Source organism: Oncorhynchus mykiss, chromosome 29 (genome assembly GCF_057628025.1).
Source record: "Oncorhynchus mykiss isolate SJ-2025 chromosome 29, ASM5762802v1, whole genome shotgun sequence".
NCBI lineage: Eukaryota > Metazoa > Chordata > Actinopteri > Salmoniformes > Salmonidae > Oncorhynchus > Oncorhynchus mykiss.
In genome coordinates, this window is record NC_143050.1 from 46,855,981 (window position 1) to 46,874,300 (window position 18,320).

At 40.7% G+C, this 18,320-nt stretch overlaps 1 protein-coding gene across 1 annotated transcript; it reads right to left on the reverse strand.

Annotated features, from left to right (window-relative positions):
• Positions 1–5,444: 5,444 nt before the first annotated feature.
• On the reverse strand, positions 5,445–10,647 carry LOC110509533 (zinc finger and BTB domain-containing protein 43). Its single transcript, XM_021590451.3, has 2 exons — positions 10,515–10,647; positions 5,445–8,994 (listed from the first exon to the last, which is right to left on the reverse strand). The coding sequence occupies exon 2, from the start codon at positions 8,973–8,975 to the stop codon at positions 7,560–7,562; it is 1,416 nt and encodes a 471-aa protein (XP_021446126.2). The 5' UTR covers positions 8,976–8,994; positions 10,515–10,647; the 3' UTR covers positions 5,445–7,559.
• Between the last annotated feature and the right edge of the window lie 7,673 nt (positions 10,648–18,320).

Consider the following 18,320-nt stretch of genomic DNA (forward strand, 5'->3'; position numbering starts at 1 on the left):
AAATGACCTGTTCCAGACACTTGCAATACCTTTGTTGGTCCAGGTTCTTTTCACCTTACAGCAGGACAATAACCGAAAAACAAAAGGCTGAACAGACACTGGAGATGCTTACTAAGATGACATTGAATGTTCCTGAGCGGCCTAGTTACAGTTTTGACTTAAATCTACTTGAAAATCTATGGCAAGAAATGACAATTGTTGTCTAGCAATGATCAACAACCAACTTGACAGAGCTTGAATATTTTTTTAAGAAAAACGTGCAAATATTGTACAATCTAGGTGTGCAGAGCTCTTAGAGATTTACCAAGAAAGACTCACAGCTGTAATCACTGTCAACCGTGATTCTAACGTGGATTGACTCAGGGGTGTGAATACTTATGTAAATTACATATTTCTGCATCTCATTTCATTTTCAATACATTTGCAAACATTTCTAAAAACATGTTTGATCATGGAACCTGATCAAGGGATACTAATAGGTGTAGTATCGTATTATTCAGTATACTACAAAATGTCATCACTAATATAAGGAAGCAAAAGCAGAAACATCTTCCCAAACAAATTCAGTTGGTCCTGTAGTTCAATCATTATGTTTGTTTATCCTCAAAATGAAGATAGTTTGCTCTTTATTTCCCAGGGCACCCGTAATACATAGTCACAAAAGTAGCAACTAGTGCAAAATCTTAGACTGTCCACTTGAATTTTCTTTAACAATACCTAGAAAGCTATTGGTGAACAGATTGTGGCATATTCCTCGTTGTGGTGGTATCAGTACCAATTGTCACCTTTTTTTACAAAACATTGTAGGATTTAACGTTCATTCTACAAGGATCATATCTTAAATTCAAAATCCATTAACGCGTGCTGATTAAAAAAATAACAATATATCAACATTGTCAGTCATAAATTATCTAAAAACAATATTTATTAGGCTATAAGAGTAGTAAGAAACCACAAACTATATTCAATATGTTGATTATCAGAACTACAGTACAGTAATCTTTTTGTGCATTTGTACATTTATTTATACCTACTTCCTGAAAATATAGTTAAATATTTTATGATAAATATGTTGAGGTTTTAGTATATGTAATTGAGGTTTCCAGTTAAACATATCAATTGTTGTTTGGAAATATAACATCAGTCAAATCCTGTTTGAATTGAAATAGTATAAACTGTAAAACCGACCTAGCATCACAAACCTAGCAAGCGAAACAGTCTTATGACTTATCGCAGGCATAATTTTAAAATTAGGCATACTACCTTTCTTGTATTATTTTTCACATAACTCTTTATGTGGCTGACTGAACAAAAGTGTGAAGAGACTATCTAGCAGGTAGCCTACTGGCAAAAAGTCACTAGAAAGGCATGCTCTGGTTCAAACTAGGTTTAAGTGCCTTTAAGAATACTATTTCCAAAACTGAAATGCATGACTCATTAAACTTAAAGTAACTGTCCAGGGAAAACCTAACTTTTAAAAGTATATATTCTGTTAACTCAAACCCAAATAATTTTGTTGACTCATTTCATACTCAGATTTGTGGCCAAATCATAAATTTGAGAAAAAAAACACAAACTCCACCTCAAACTTGTATCTCAAACAGACCATTTAAAAAAATATTTGCTATTTACCCATAGAGAATGATGTCACCCTGCCTCATTGGCTGAGCAGGGCAATCTTCAGTCAACTTGCATGAATTGTTTTTATGAACGGTATACACCCACACCATTCTGTTGTTGGGGTACGCACACACAATTCCAACCCAGAAAAGCTGTGTTTTAACATGCCTAATTACCCATTTTTGGAAGGAAAACTATTTCACTCAAATTGTAATTAATTTTTCATAGAAATATTTCATAGAAATCTGGAAACACTGGATGGTTACTTTAAGTATGTTCATAAGTAAAAAACATGTGCTAATATCATAAGTACTATTCCATTTACATAGCTCAACAGCCTCACAAGTTATGTTGACCTAACTTGGGCTACACAGTACATTGGCACACCTTAACAAACCATACTCACCCTCATTGAACATACCATCATTTTCTACAACTGTACAAGTATGTCAAAGATACACTGTCTCATTTACATGATTCCACTCCCAAACCATGAATAAATAAACTATTAATACACGATAAACAGGAGAATCCCTGATTTTCAAGGTGACAGATATGAGAAGTCATCGGAGGATAAACAAGTAAGGTTTCAAAATGGCCACTCCTCTGGGGAATGGCTGGCTAATTGACAAGATAAATGGCACAACTCTCCAACATCTAGTCCTGAGGGCGAAAAAACGCCCTACCACATAGTTAACAAAAGAAAGGCCCATATATGGTTTAAACCAAGTAAATATAATGGCTTTAGCCAGTGTGCTATTGATGCGTCTATGTGAGAACATTGAGGTAACATGGACCCCACATTAGATGTGTGACCAAACCCATTCATGCTTCAAAGTCTATTTACGGTGCCTTCAGAATGTATTCACACCCCTCGACTTTTTCCACATTTGGTTGTGTTACAGAATTCATTTAAACATGGATTAAATGTAGATTTTTCCCCACTGGCCTACACCCAGTACCTGATAATGTCAAAGTTGAATCATGTTTATACATTTTTTACAAATTAATTAAAAATGAAAAGCAGAAATGTCTTGTGTCAATAAGTATTCAACCCTTTTGTAATGGCACGCCTAAATAAGTTCAGAAGTAAACATTTGCATAAAAGCCACATAATAAGTTGCATGGACTATGTGCAATAATAGTGTTGAACATGATTTTTGAATGACTACCTCAAATAATTGTATGGTCCCTCAGTCAAGCAGTGAATTTCAAACACAGATTCAACCACAAAGAACAGGGTGGTTTTCCAGTGCCTCGCAAGGAATGGCACCTATTGGTAGATGGGTTCAAATAAAAAAAGCAGACATTAAATATCCCTTTGAGCATGACGAAATTATTAATTACACTTTGGATGGTGTATCAATAAACCCTGTCCCTACAAAGATTCAGGCGTCCTTCCGAATTCAGTTGCCGGAGAGGAAGGGATTTCACCATGAGGCCAATGGTGACTTTAAACAGTTACAGTTTAATGGCTGTGATAGGAAAAAACTGAGGATGGATCAACAACATTGTAGTTACTCCACAATACTAACCTAATTGAGAGAGTGAAACGAAGGAAGCCTGTACAGAATATAAATATTCCAAAACATGCATACTGTTTACAACAAGGCACTAAAGTAATACTGCAAAAAAATGTAGTAAACGAATTCACTTTTTGTCCTGAATACAAAGTGTTATGTTTGGGGCAAATCCAATACAACACATTACAAAGTATCATTCTCCATATTTTCAAGCATAGTGGTGGCTGCATCATGTTATGGGTATGCTTGTAATCGTTAAGGACTGGTGCTAAATGGTGCTAAGCACAGGCAAAATTCTAAAAGAAAACCTGGTTCAGTGTTTTCCACCAGACACTGGGAGATTAATTCACCTTTCAGCAGGACAAGAACCTAAAACACAAGCCCAAATCTACACTGGAGTTGCTTACCAAGAAGACAGTGAATCTTCCCGAGTGGCCGAGTTGCAGTTTTGACTTTAATCTTCTTGAAAATCTATGGCAAGACCTGATAACGGTTGTCTAGCAATGATCAACAACCAATTTGACAGAGCTTGAATTTTGAAAAGAATAGCACGCAAAAGTTGCACAATCCAGGTGTGGAAAGCTCTTAGAAACTTTCCCAGAAAGACTCACAGCTGCTACAAAGTATTGACTCAGGGGTGTGAATACTTATGTAAATGAGATATTTCTGTATTGTATTTTCAATAAATTTGCTAACATTTATAAAAAGATGTTTTAACTTTTTCATTATGGGATATTGTGTAGATGGGTGAGAAGTAGAAGAAATGAAATGTTTTGAATTCAGGCTGTAACACAACAAAATGTGGAATAAGTAAAAGGGTATGAATACTTTCTGAAGGCACTGTACATGTACTCCATGTTTCTCCTGTTAAGTAGCTATAGCAGTCCACACACCACAATTTCTGAGGTTCTGATTCTGACTTGGCAGATCTGAGTAGCTGACTAGACTGCAAAGCTGGCGTCCCAGGATTCTGATCTTGGATCAGTTTGTATGTGACGGTTGGCTCAGGCCGCTGACCCGTTGTAAATCTATAAGGGTAAATCCATTTGAAGTCGATCACTTTTTGATTTAAACAACACTTTCCATACATGTTTGCCCATGGAAGAAGTGATCAGAAAATGACTTTTTGGACCTGAATGCCAAAAAAATCAGAAGATAAAGGTGCTCAAAGTTGACCCATGTCACCATACCATGAGACATCCCTGTCTTCATTACTGATTAAAAAAAAGATAAACGGTTGAGTTTGATGTCATTTAAAAGATGACAAAGTGTTATCAAACTATTTCATGATTTACTTAATATTATATTTAACCTTGTCACTTGTGAGTTCCAAATATCTCTTATCGGTCACACCAGCGTGAGTTGTTTAATACACGTGATTTCAGAATTTCTTTATTTGACCTTTATTTAACTAGGCAAGTCAGTTAACTTCTTTGGGGTAGGGGGCAGTATTTTCACGTCCGGATGAAAATCGTGCCCAGATTAAACTGCCTGATTCCTAGGCCCAGATGCTAGGATATGCATATTATTAGTAGATGTTGATAGAAAACACTCTGGCGTTTCTAAAACTGTTTGAATGATGTCTGAGTATAACAGAACTCATATGGCAGGCAAAAACCTGAGAACAAATCCAACCAGGAAGTGGGAAGTTTTCAAGTCTTAGCCTATCCAATATACAGTGTCTGTGGGGTCATATTGCAATTCCTAAGGCTTCCACTAGATGTCAACAGTCTTTAGAACCTTGTTTCAGGCTTCTACTGTGAACTGGGAGAGAATGAGAGCTGATTGAGTCATGGGTCTGCCAGAAGGCCATGTGCTCAGTCAGGCGCGTGCCCGTGAGAGTTAGCACCGTTCCCTTTAATTTCTAAAGACAAAGGAATTCTCCGGTTGAAATAATATTGAAGATTTATGGTAAAAACATCCTAAAGATTGATTATATACATCGTTTGACATGTTTCTACGAACTGTAATATAACTTTTTTGACTTTGTCTGGACCAAGTGCCTGCGCATTTGGATTACTGTACTAAATGCGCGAACAAAAAGGAGGTAATTGGACATAAATTATGGACTTTATCGAACAAAACAAACATTTATTGTGGAACTGGGATTGCTGGGAGTGCATTCTTATGAAGATTATCAAAGGTTAGTGTAATATTTATAATGCTATTTCTGACTTTTGTTGACTCCATAACATGGCGGGTATCTGTATGGCTTGTTTTGGTCTCTGAGTGCTGTACTCAGATTATTCCATGGTCTGCTTTTTCCGTAAAGCTTTTTTGAAATCTGACACAGCGGTTGCATTAAGGAGAAGTATATCTTTAATTCCATGCATAACAGTTGTATTTTAATCAAATCTCTGAAATTTCACCGGATATTTTGGAGGCAAAACAGAACAACTCGCCAATGTCAACAGAGATTTTTGGATATAAATATGAACTTTATCGAACAAAACATTCATGTTACACAATACATTAATGTTTTGTTCGATAAAGTTGTGTAACATGAAGTCCTATGAGTGCCATCTGATGAACATCATCAAAGGATAGTGATTAATTGTATCTCTATTTCTGCTTTTTATGACTCCTCTCTTTGGCTGGAAAAATGGCTGTGTTTTTTTGTGTCTAGGTGCAGACCTAACATAATCGCATGGTATGCTTTTGTCGTAAAGCCTTTTTTAAATCGGACACTGTGGTGGGATTAACAAGTTTATCTTTAAAATGGTGTATAATACATGTATGTTTGAAGAATTTTAATTATGAGATTTCTGTTGTGGACAATTTATGTTTGAGACTTTACTGAACCGGACAAACTTCTCACTTCGAGGAGAGCCCAAGCCAAGCACTTCCCCAGTGTTTCCGCAGATCAAGTATGCAGACATTTGTGCATATGTAGTCAGAACAGGCCTCAATCTTTCCTCAGTTAGTGCTAGGACTAATGTAGCCTACATTTTCCGGTTTGGATGATTGTGTTATGCTGTTGCTACTTCTGTGAATGTCTGGACATTGCATCCAAACATAAACTGGTCACATTCAGTGCATAACTTTGTAAGGACTGTGATTGTGCTAAATGTTTCTGTGAGAAAACAGTGTAGCCAGCTCAAATACTGACTGTTGTGTCAATCAAAACTGGACGTTCTAAATAAGCGTTCTAATCACACTGGTTTGAGTGTACGCTGCAGGGACCACAATACAATGATCACACCCTTTTGTTGGTACGTGTCAAAGGGTTAAAAAGTGTAAACATTTTTTTAAACCTTTAACTTCAATTATCTAAAAATGTGTAAACTCTGACTCTATTTCACATCGTCTGAGGTTTTTGTGTTTTGCCCACCAACAGTTGAGACACAACTTGCTCTAGAATACAAGGTGGGTATCATTTCAATCATAGAAATGTAATGGACCTATCCCTTCAGACCACTGCAATTTAGCTGGGTTTAAAAAATAAAACATATTTAACCTTTATTTAACTAGGCAACTCACTACTGAATAACCACCAGGTACACCACTGAAATGATCATTGAATAAAATGTTAACTTTAACTACTACCAGTCTACCACAAAGGTGACCACCGGTCAACCCACCATTAAATGTACACTTAAATCGTCATGTCTATTCTATTATCTATATTTCCAATTATCTATTTTATCTATGCTCCGTCAAGATTGTGGCTTTGAGTCCCACGAGGGACAAGTATTTTTATTTTTAAATGAAAAAAATAAATAAAATGTGTGCACTCACACATAAGTCGCTCTGGATAAGAGCATCTGCTAAATGACAAATGTAAAAATGTAAATTCCTATGATTTCAATAGGTTTCCTATGGAGGATTGACAGTATAATTTAAAACAACAGATATTCCCATTCAAGTCAACATTCTCTGATGTCTGGACCTCCAACCATCTTTGTGGTTCCACTTGAAATGTAAATGTTATTCCCATTTTACTACATTTATTAGCCAAACCATTATACCCACCCTGTATTCAAGAGCACGTTGTGTCTCAACCGATGGCAAATATATCAAATAGTTTGACAACCCTGTTTGTAAGCTTTTCAAATTATATAAATCTAATCCGTTTATCTTTTCCAGTGATGAAGACATGGATGTTTTATGCTATGGTGGGGTATGAAGAATGGGTAAACTTTGAGCACCTTAATCTTTTGAATATGTTGGCATTCAGGTAAAAGAAAAAGCTGTTTCTGAGCACTTCTACAATGGGCAAATATGTATGGAAGGTTTTGTTCAAATCAAAACGGGTGGATTAACCCTATATCCACCTAAACTGATTGGAGGGTGGTCATCCAAGCTAGTGTGTTAATCTGATCCAGGATCAGCAAATCTGGGAAGCCTGCTCAGTGAAACTGATACGGGACTGTGGGAGATGACGAGGTGAACTGTAGTTGGAAATCTGATCTGGGGTCAGCAGATCTGGGCAGCCTGCTCGTTGACGGCAGTCCGGGCCTGGTGGGCCCTGGTGCAGGAGGACGTGTGTCTGTTGAAGCTGTCCCGCCACATGAAGCGCTTGGCACACAGGCTGCACTCGTAGGGCTTTACACCCGTGTGGATTTTCATGTGGCCCACCAGGTGGTGCTTCATCTTGAAGCTCTTACCGCACACGGCGCAGCCATATGGCCGCAAGCCAAGGTGCATGCTCATGTGCCGGTCCCGTTGGCTCTTGTGGGTGAAGCTCTTGCCACACTGGCAGGGGTACAATTTGTAGACCACTGAGGCAAAGCCCGAGTGGGAAGTCTCTTCCTGGAGGCCACTGGGGTTTCCTTCCAAACCACCGCCACTCTCCTCACACCCGGTTGCACCTCCTAGCAGGTCGTTCTTTAGCCCAAGCGGGGTCCCTTCGACCTTGTCGGCGGAGAAGCCCTCCATGGATGTGCCATAAAAGTCCAGCGGGTCCTCCTCCAGGCGATCCTCCAGCTGAGCTACCAGCTTCTCGTCGATGCTGTGGCCCAGGGAGCTCTTGCTGGCCGAGGCCTGGGAGAGGTTAAAGTTAATCTGCTCGGGGTCAGTAACCGCAGAGTCCCCGCTAAACAGAGCCCCGCCGCCCCCGCAATCCTCACGCCTCTCTGACTTCACATGGACCCATTTCCTGTGGCCCATGATGCTGGGTGGGACGTAGGCTGGTCTGGAGTACTGGTAGTCCCCCTCACCAACCTCCTCGTCATCCCCGTCCTGGCTGGTGGCCTCGCTACCTGAGCCGTCGTGGTCGACCGGCGGAGAGCAGCTGCCGCCGGGCTGGGTGCTGTTGTTCTCCAGAGAGGATGGGGAGAAGCTGTTCTCCAGGAGCTGATCCATTTCCATCTTGGCAAAGCCCTCCACTGCTACTCCGCCGGCCTCCAGGTCCATGGAGCCATCCCCAGGGCTGTGGTAGCTGCTGTCCCCAGGGGAAGGCCTGTCCCCAAGCCCACCAGAAGACTTGTGCACTAATGTTCTTGTTCCGCTTCCTACCACCTCTAACAGCTCAGTGCACTTGTCCACCACGTGCCACATCTGGAGGAAGCTTGCTGCAGTGAGGAAGGCTACCACTTCGCCGGCCGGTAGGTGCAGGGTGCCTGTGTAGCAAGAGAGGAGGAGGCGTTCGAACACGCATGGGTGCATGACGTCGGGTAAAACACAGCGGGCACTGTTTTTGAGGAGGACCTGGTCGCAGAAGTAGGGCGAACTGGCGGCCAGGACGGCCCGGTGAGCACGGTACTGGTGGCCCTGGATGACCACGATGATGTCACAAAGCTGGCCCCTCTGCCGTTGCTGGTTGAGCTTCTGAAGCAGGGATCCGGAGAAGTTTGGGAAATCCACGCGGAGCACGTTACCCTCGGACTCCATGGCAGCCAGGGTTCTAGATCTAGAACATGTAGAACATCAACAAGTCATTCATTAAGTTGAAGTTAAATATGTGGGTTCTAGATCTAGAGCGTAACGGTATTACTGTACATAGGCCTAGTACTTTGCAATCCACTCATGTTTTAACTTTGCGAGCACAGTTTCTGTGATATTCCTTATATCACTGACAAAACAGAAAAATGCACTTTCACTCCCACTTAACTAGATGTGATAAAATAAGATTTGTGATTAACTATCCATGCCAGTTTAAAAGAAGTTAGACAAATATTTAATAATTCTATTAATCATGAGATCACATAGAGTAGCTAGAACTTGCTAAAGATGGCCATAAAATGTACATAAGTGGGGTTTACTCACTAACCACCTTCGATCCACAGTGTTCATGTGAGCAAAGTAATACCGTACAAAACCTTTTTTTTAATTATTATTACGAAAATGAATGACAGCTGTGATGGAAACTGGAAGGTTTGGCACAATTTTATAACTGCCTACAGATAACGTGTTCATTCCACATGGTGGGACCTTTCTGTGTCGGTAACATGTATTATGCTAGAAATGGCGGTGGAAACGCCTTCATGCGCAAATACTGATTTAAAAACCATCATATTGAAGCAAACTTGGGAGTCAGGCGATGATATGGTGTGTGGTCCTCGCACTCCGACTCGGGAAACCATGCAGTTTATTAGGTTACAGGTGAAGTTAGTTGTGAGGAACTTCGCTAGGGTGCTGAAAGTGCACGCTATGAGCTTCATGGTCTTTTCCAATAAATATCGAGGGACTCATTCTGGTGACATGATGATCGATGCTTGACAAAAACAAATATCCATAATAATCTCATAATGTAGACTAGTCTACGCTCACTGTATCTGCGAACTGTTGGTTAGAACGCATGTGCCAAGACCAGAGGAGGCAGGCTATTTAGGCAACAGTTTTTGTGACAAAACTATTGGTTGAGTTGAAAATGCGATGGAAACACATTTAGATTTGTATTACGTACATGAAAACGTAATAAAAAATTAATGCTGTGTGTCTACGTCATCACGCACAGTTTTTTCTCCGCAACAAGTCAGTTTTGGTGGAAACACTCCACTTGACGGAAAATGCAAATATTTTCTTTATGCAGATTTTAGAATATTCGCATGAAATCTGTCGCCAACTAGCTAATGATACTCAATGATAGAAGCTGTCACCAAGCAAATACAATTGAATACTCACAATGAAGAAAAAACGTAGGTAAGCCATATAGGTTTGGATTTCCAACATCTGCAAACTGTTATGTGCAGATTTGCATTCAGAACACTGCGTACAAGTGTAAACATTTCCATTTCCCGTGTGATTCACAAGATGCTGAAAAAACAATGTTGCAGAAGCTGGCTAGCTGAGCTATGGCGCTAACCCAAGTAGAATGCACGGAATACATCAAATTCTTAGGATCATGATGAATTCCTAGGTTTTCAAGAATGACTGACCATACGCAAATATCTAGGTGTCGTACATGCATGAAAAATAGAGTTGTCTCACCTTTGATTTCATTTTGATCTTTTGATTTAGAATACAACAGTCACCTCTCTTCCGAGTTCCACCGGATTTCTTTCAGGTTACGTCATCACGTAGCCAGGAATCGCATGGCGCGTTATGAGCAATGTAAACAAACTCACCGGCAGCCCGCCCCCACTGTCTGGTTTCCACAAGATAACACAGCAACAAAGTCACAGTCACAAATCAAATCAAATGTAATTTGTCACATGTGCCCAATACAACACCCAACACCTTACCGTGAAATGCTTATTTGCAAGCCCTTAACCAACAACGCAGTTCAAGAAATAGAGTTAAGAAAAAATGTACTGAATAAAATAAAGTAAAAAATGAAATAAAAACGAACACAATAAAATACCGAGGCTATATAAAAGTGGTTCCGGTACCGAGTAAATGTGTTAGTCGAGGTAATTTGTACATGTAGGTAGGGGTAAAGTGACTATGCATAGATAATAAACAGATAGTAACAGTAATGCAAAATCAAATGTAAATAGTCCAGGTGGCCATTTTATTCATTGTTCAGCAGTCTTATGGCTTGGGGGTAGAAGCTGTTAAGGAGCCTTTTGGACCTAGACTTGGAGCTCCGGTACTGCTTACCGTGTGGTAGCAGAGAGAACAGTCTATGACTTGGGGGACTGAAGTCTTTGACAATTTCTGGGGCCTTCCTCTGACACCGCCACGTTAGTATATAGGTCCTGGATGGTAGGAAGCTTGGCCCCAGTGATATACTGGGCTGTACGCACTACAATCTGTAGTGTCTTACAGCTGGATGCCGAGCAGTTCCCATACCAGGCGGTGATGCAACCGGTCATGATGCTCTCGATGGTGCAGCTGTAGAGCTTTTTGAGGATCTGGGGACCCATGACAAATCTTTTCAGTCTCCTGAGGGGGGAGTCAACTTTTGATACAAAAGTTTTATTTTAGGTCTTAATTTATGGTTAGGCATAAGGTTAGCATTGTGGTTAAGGTTAAGTTTAGATTTAAAATCAGGTCTTAACTGACGACCCAACTGTCTGAGTTGCCATATCAGTTAGAATGGCAGGTGAGGGTTCCGGAAGGTTGTAGGAGGTTTATCTGACATATTCTTACTCCTGTAGATTCCTAATGTTGACCTACAGCAATGTCTTTATTGTTAATTGTAAAAGTTGAAATAATGAAAGATATGACTTTCAAATTACATGTTTCTGTTCATCTCATCCTATATCAACAAAATAAAAATGAAATACTCCCTTGTTTGTGCAATGTAGTGAGACGATGAGCTGATATTTGACAGAAAAAATAAGAGGGAAACAGTTATTTGGTAGGACTATTCTTCCAACCACATTCATACATCTTTGCAAGAAAATAACATTGGGTTATTTATGAAATAAGGTGTGAACAACAGCAGGTGGCACTATTGACTGAACCAAGAGAGCTTTCAGATGACTGCATGTCCAGTTGGGATCTTTCACAGGGCAGGCCTAACCAGTGAACTTGAACTGTAGGAATGTTTTTACCCGTTAAAAGTAAAGAATGACGAAATGTCATATTTCTCTGATGACAGTTATTATGCATTATAATATGGTTTGAACACTCGACACCTTACACCTTTGCTCCACCATTACAGTCAACTAATTTTATAAATAAGAGAAAACATTTTTTTTCCTTGCGCAATTAGCTCCAGACAATTAATGGAAATCCAAGATTCCTTGACAAGACACGTACGCACACACAAAACTAACATACACACACACGCCATGCCTATAAGGGTTACAGGGGCTCCCTGAGTGTTCCCTCAGATTTGTCGCGTATATACAGTTGAAGTCGGAAGTTTACATACACTTAGGTTGGAGTCATTAAAACTCGCTTTTCAACCACTCCACAAATTTCTTGTTAACAAACTATAGTTTTGTCAAGTCGGTTAGGACATCTACTTTGTGCATGACACAAGTCATTTTTCCAAGAATTGTTTACAGACAGATTATTTAATTTACAATTCACTATATCACAATCCAGTGGGTCAGAAATTTACATACACTAAATTGACTGTGTCTTTAAACAGCTTGGAAAATTCCAGGAAATGATGTCATGACTTTAGAAGCTTCTGATAGGCTAATTGACATCGTGAGTCAATTGAGGTGTCCCTGTGGATGTATTTCAAGGCCTACCTTCAAACTCAGTGACTCTTTGCTTGAAATCATGGGAAAATCAAAAGAAATCAGCCAAGACCTCAGAAAAATAGTCTGGTTCATCCTTGGGAGCAATTTCCAAACGCCTGAAGGTACCGCGTTCATCTGTACAAACAATAGTACGCAAGTATAAACACCATGGGACCACGCAGCCGTCATACTGCTCAGGAAGGAGACGCGTCCTGTTTCCTAGAGATGAACGTACTTTGGTGTGAAAAGTACAAATCAATCCCAGAACAACAGCAAAGGACCTTGCGAAGATGCTGGAGGAAACGGGTACAAAAGTATCTATATCCACAGTAAAACGAGTCCTATATTGACATAACCTGAAAGGCCGCTCAGCAAAGAAGAAGCCACTGCTCCAAAACCGTCATAAAAAAGCCAGTTTACGGTTTGCAACTGAACATGGGGACAAAGATCGTATTTTTTGGAGAAATGTCCTCTGGTCTGATGAAACCAAAAGGGAACTGTTTGACTATAATGACCATCGTTATGTTTGGAGGAAAAAGGGGGAGGCTTGCAAGCCGAAGATCACCATCCCAACCGTGAAGCCTGGGGGTAGCAGCATCATGTTGTGGGGGTGCTTTGCTGCAGAAGGGATTGGTGCACTTCACAAAATAGATGGCATCATGAGGGAGGATATATTATGTGGATATATTGAAGCAACATCTCAAGACATCAGTCAGGAAGTTAAAGCTTGGTCGCAAATGGGTCTTCCAAATGGACAATGACCCCAAGCATACTTCCAAAGTTGTGGCAAAATGGCTTAAGGACAACCATGTCAAGGTATTGGAATGGCCATCTCAAAGCCCTGACCTCAATCCTATAGAAAATTTGTGGGCAGAACTGAAAAAGTGTGTGCGAGCAAGGAGGCCTACAAACCTGACTCAATTACACCAGCTCTGTCAGGAGGAATGGGCCAAAATTCACCCAACTTATTGTGGGAAGCTTGTGGAAGGCTGCCTGAAACCTACTGGGAATGTGATGAAAGGAATAAAAGCTGAAATAAATCATTCTCTCTAATATTATTCTGGCATTTCACATTCTTAAAATAAAGTGGTGATCCTAACTGACCTAAGACATGGAATTTTTACTAGGATTAAATGTCAGGAATTGTGAAAAACTGAGTTTAAATGTATTTGGCTAAGGTGTATGTAAACTTCTTACTTCAACTATATATATATATATATATATATATATATATATATATATATAAACACCAGTCAAAAGTTTGGACACACCTACTCATTGCATGGTTTTCTTTATTTGTACTATTTTCTATATTGTAGCATAATAGTGAAGGCATATAAACAAATCAAAATATTTGTTATATTTAAGATTTTTCATAGTAGCCACCCTTTGCCTTGATAACATCTTTGTACACTCTTGACATTCTCTCAACTAGCTTCACCTGGAATGCTTTTCAGACAATCTTGAAGGAGTTCCCACATATGCTGAGCACTTGTTGGCTGCTTTTTCTTCACTCTGCGGTCCAACTCATCCCAAACCATCTCAACTGGGTTGAGGTCAGGTGATTATGGAGGCCAGGTCATCTGATGCAGCACTCTATCACTCTCCTTCTTGGTCAAATATCCCTTACACAGCCTGGAGGTGTGTTGGATCATTGTCCTGTTGAAAAACAAAAATAATAGTCCCACTAAGTGCAAACCTGAAGGGATGGCGTATGGGTGCATAATGATGTGGTAGCCATGCTGGTTAAGTGTGCCTTGAATTCTAAATAAATCACAGACAGTGACACCAGCAAAGCAACATCACACCTCCTTCATGCTTCACAGTGGGAACCACAAATGCAGAGATCATCCATTCACCTACTCTGCATCTTACAAAGCCAGTGTGGTTGGAACCAAAAATCTCACATTTTGACTCAACAGACCAAAGGACAGATTTCCACCGGTCTAATGTCCATTGCTCGTGTTTCTTGGACCAAGCAAGTCTCTTCTTATTATTGGTGTCCATTAGTAGTGGTTTCTTTGCAGCTATTCAACCATGAAGGCCTGCTTCACAAAGTCCATTCTGAACAGCTGATGTTGATATATGTCTGTTACTTTACATTTCCTTGGGCTGCATTTTCTGAGGCTGGTAACTCTAATGAACTTATCCTCTGCAGCAGAGGTAACGCTGGGTCTTCCTTTCCTGTGGCGGTCCTCATGAGAGACAGTTTCATTATAGCGCTCGATGGTTTTTGCGACTGCACTTGAAGAAACTTTTAATGTTCTTGAAATTTTCCATATTCACTGGAAAACAAAGGAAATTATTGTGGACTTCAGGAAACAGCAGAGGGTGCACCCCCCATCAACATCAAAGGGACCACAGTGGAGAACGTGGAAAGTTTACACCTACAGCACCCAATGTCACAGGAAGTCCAAAAAGCTAATCAAGGATATAAACCATCCGAGCCACTGCCTGTTCACCATGCTATCATCCAGAAGGCGAGGTCAGTACAGGTGCATCAAAGCTGGGACCGAGAGACTGAAAAAAGCTTCTATCTCAAGGCCATCAGACTGTTAAACAGCCACCACTAGCACGTTAAAGTCTTGAGCCTATAGACATAGAATAGAAATCACTGGCCACTTTAATTAATGGAACACTAGTCACTTTGATCATGTTTACATATCTTGCATTACTCATCTCATATATATATATACTGTATTCTATATTATTCTACTCTTAGTCCATGCTGCTCTGACATCGCTCGTCCGTATATGTACACTACCGTTCAATAGTTTGGGGTCACTTAGAAATGTCATTGTTTTTGAAAGAAAAGCAATTATTTTGCCCATTAAAATAACATCAAATTGATCATAAATACAGTGTAGACATTGGTAATGTTGTAAATGACTATTGTAGCTACTATTGTAGCTGGAAACAGATTTTTAATGGAATGTCTACATAGGTGTACAGAGGACCATTATCAGCAAACATCACTCCAGTGTTCCAATGGCATGTTGTGTTAGCTAATCCAAGTTTATCATTTTAAAAGGCTAATTGATCATTAGAAAACCCTTTTGCAATTATGTTATCACAGCTGAAAACTGTTGTCCTGATTAAAGAAGCAATAAAACTGTCCTTCTTTAGACTTGTTGAGTATCTAAAGCATCAGCATTTGTGGGTTCGATTACGAGCTCAACATGGCTAGAAACAAAGACATTTCTTCTGACACTCGTCAGTCTAATCTTGTTCTGAGAAATGAAGGCTATTCCATGCAAGAAATTGCCAAAAAACTGAAGATCTCGTACAATGCTGTGTACTACTCCCTTCACAGAACAGCACACACTGGCCCTAACCAGAATAGAAAGAGGAGTGGGAGGCCCCGGTGCACAACTGAACAAGAGGACAAGTACATTAGAGTGTCTAGTTTGAGAAACAGACGCCTCACAAGTCCTCAACTGGCAGCTTCTTTAAATAGTACCCGCAAAACACGTCTCAACATCAACAGTGAAGAGGTGAATCCGGGATACTGTCCTTCTAGGCAGAGTTCCTCTATCCAGTGTCTGTGTTCTTTGCCCATCTTAATCATTCATTTTTATTGCCCAGTCTGATAAATGGCTTTTTCTTTGCAACTCTGCCTAGAAGGCCAGCATCCCGGAGTCGCCTCTTCAGTGTTGGTGTTGAGACTGGTGTTTTGCGGGAACAATTTAATGAAGCTGCCAGTTGAGGACTCATCCACCTGCACATTACCAGCAGCAATGATGTATCCTAGGAAGGAGATGTCGGATGTGGAGAACGTGTTCTTGAGCTGAGCGGGAAAGGACGAGGATGTCGTCGAGGTAGACGAACACGAACCGGTTCAACATGTGGCGGAAAAAGCAGTTAATCAGCAGGAGCGTTGGTCAGACCAAATGGCATCACCAGGTATTTGTAGTGTCCGCTAGCCGTGTTGAATACTGTCTTCCACTCGTCACTTCCCGTATCCACACCAGATGGTAGGCGTTCCACAGGTCCAACTTAGCCAAGTGGTAGTGGGTAGCGGTTCTTAACCGTGATGTCATTAAGGCCCCGGTAGTCGATGCATGGGGTGCAGGGATTTGTCCCTCTTCGCCACACCAATGGAGGTAGAAGGAAGGATACACCCTGCAGCCAGGGAGTCCTCAATGTATGTTTCCATAGCCTTGGTCTCTGGACCCGACAGTGAATACAGACGCCCTGGGGTGGTGTAGTGACCGGGAGAAGGTCGATCCTGCAGTCATAGGGTCGATATGGAGTACGCGAAGTGGCCAGGCCTTGCTGAAAACCTCCCGGGGGTCCTGGTACTCCGCGGTAATGGAGGAGAGGTCCGACTTCAGGCAATGAGCGTGGCAGAACGGGCTCCAGCCATGAAAACCTCAATACTACGGGTACCTGAGAAGACTTGATGAGCATGAACTGCATGGACTCACTGTGGTTCCGTGACGCTTATAGGTTCATAGGAGTAGTATTGTCCCATTGAGAGCCAAACGTCACTGACAGAAACAACTTGAATTGTTGCATCTCGTTGTGTTGTTGTCCTCTGGTGGCTAGCTAGCCAGCTAGCTAAAATTGTCCCTTTCCTAAATTAGCCATTGATAGAAATAGGGATGTGGACTTGTGGTTTTACTTAATTCTCTATACTGGCCAACGATTATAATCGTGATTCTGATCCAACCATTAATTCATCCATTGTTGTGTCCCTGGTCTGAGAGGATGGAAGTTCAATATGTAGCTAGATGTATAAGGCTAATGTTAACTAGCTAACGTTGCCCATGAATGGAAGTTAGGCTAGTGAGCAAGCATATTAACCAGGTAGCCAAGGACGACAAAAACTAAAAGCGTGTACTGTATGACAGTGATAGACCGTTTCGTCAACATGAAAGAGAGGGGGATGGCATACGCGTTTCACTGCAAGTAGGGCGAGTCAACAAGTTTTTCTACTTGCACAAACGCACGCACACAGAAAAATCAGAACCATGGACAGCCAACTCATATTTAGCTTACGATGATTGGACTAAATTGTTTTTGTATTTTAGTTGTCACGTGTATTCGACTAAGCATAGGTGATTTGATGATGTTGAAATGTTGAAGTTGAAATGGTGCTGGAATAGTGGAGGCAGCTCCTGTTTTCTTTGTGACTTGCGGTAACTCCCTGTGGTTCTGAATCAATAGTTGTTTAGTGTTCTAAAAATCTTGGGAACATTAACTTGCTTGACCATGCTGTAGGACCTGCTTGTTCTAGGTCCCAAGAAACAAAGAGATCTTCTGTTGAATCTGACAATTAATCTTAATGGTTGTACAGTCGTCTCAAATAAAACTGTGAAGGACCTCGGCGTTACTCTGGACCTTGATCTCTCTTTTGAAGAACATATCAAGACCATTTCAAAGACAGCTTTTTTCCATCTACGTAACATTGCAAAAATCAGAAACTTTCTGTCCAAAAATGATGCAGAAAAATTAATCCATGCTTTTGTCACTTCTGGGTTAGACTACTGCAATGCTCTACTTTCCGGCTACCCGGATAAAGCACTAAACAAACTTCAGTTAGTGCTAAATACGGCTGCTAGAATCTTGACTAGAACCAAAAAATTTGATCATATTACTCCAGTGCTAGCCTCCCTACACTGGCTTCCTGTCAAAGCAAGGGCTGATTTCA

What these genes read in the sequence shown, in the direction of transcription:
- LOC110509533 (XM_021590451.3), bottom strand. Translation starts at nt 8,975, where the DNA reads ATGGAGTCCGAGGGTAACGTGCTCCGCGTGGATTTCCCAAACTTCTCC.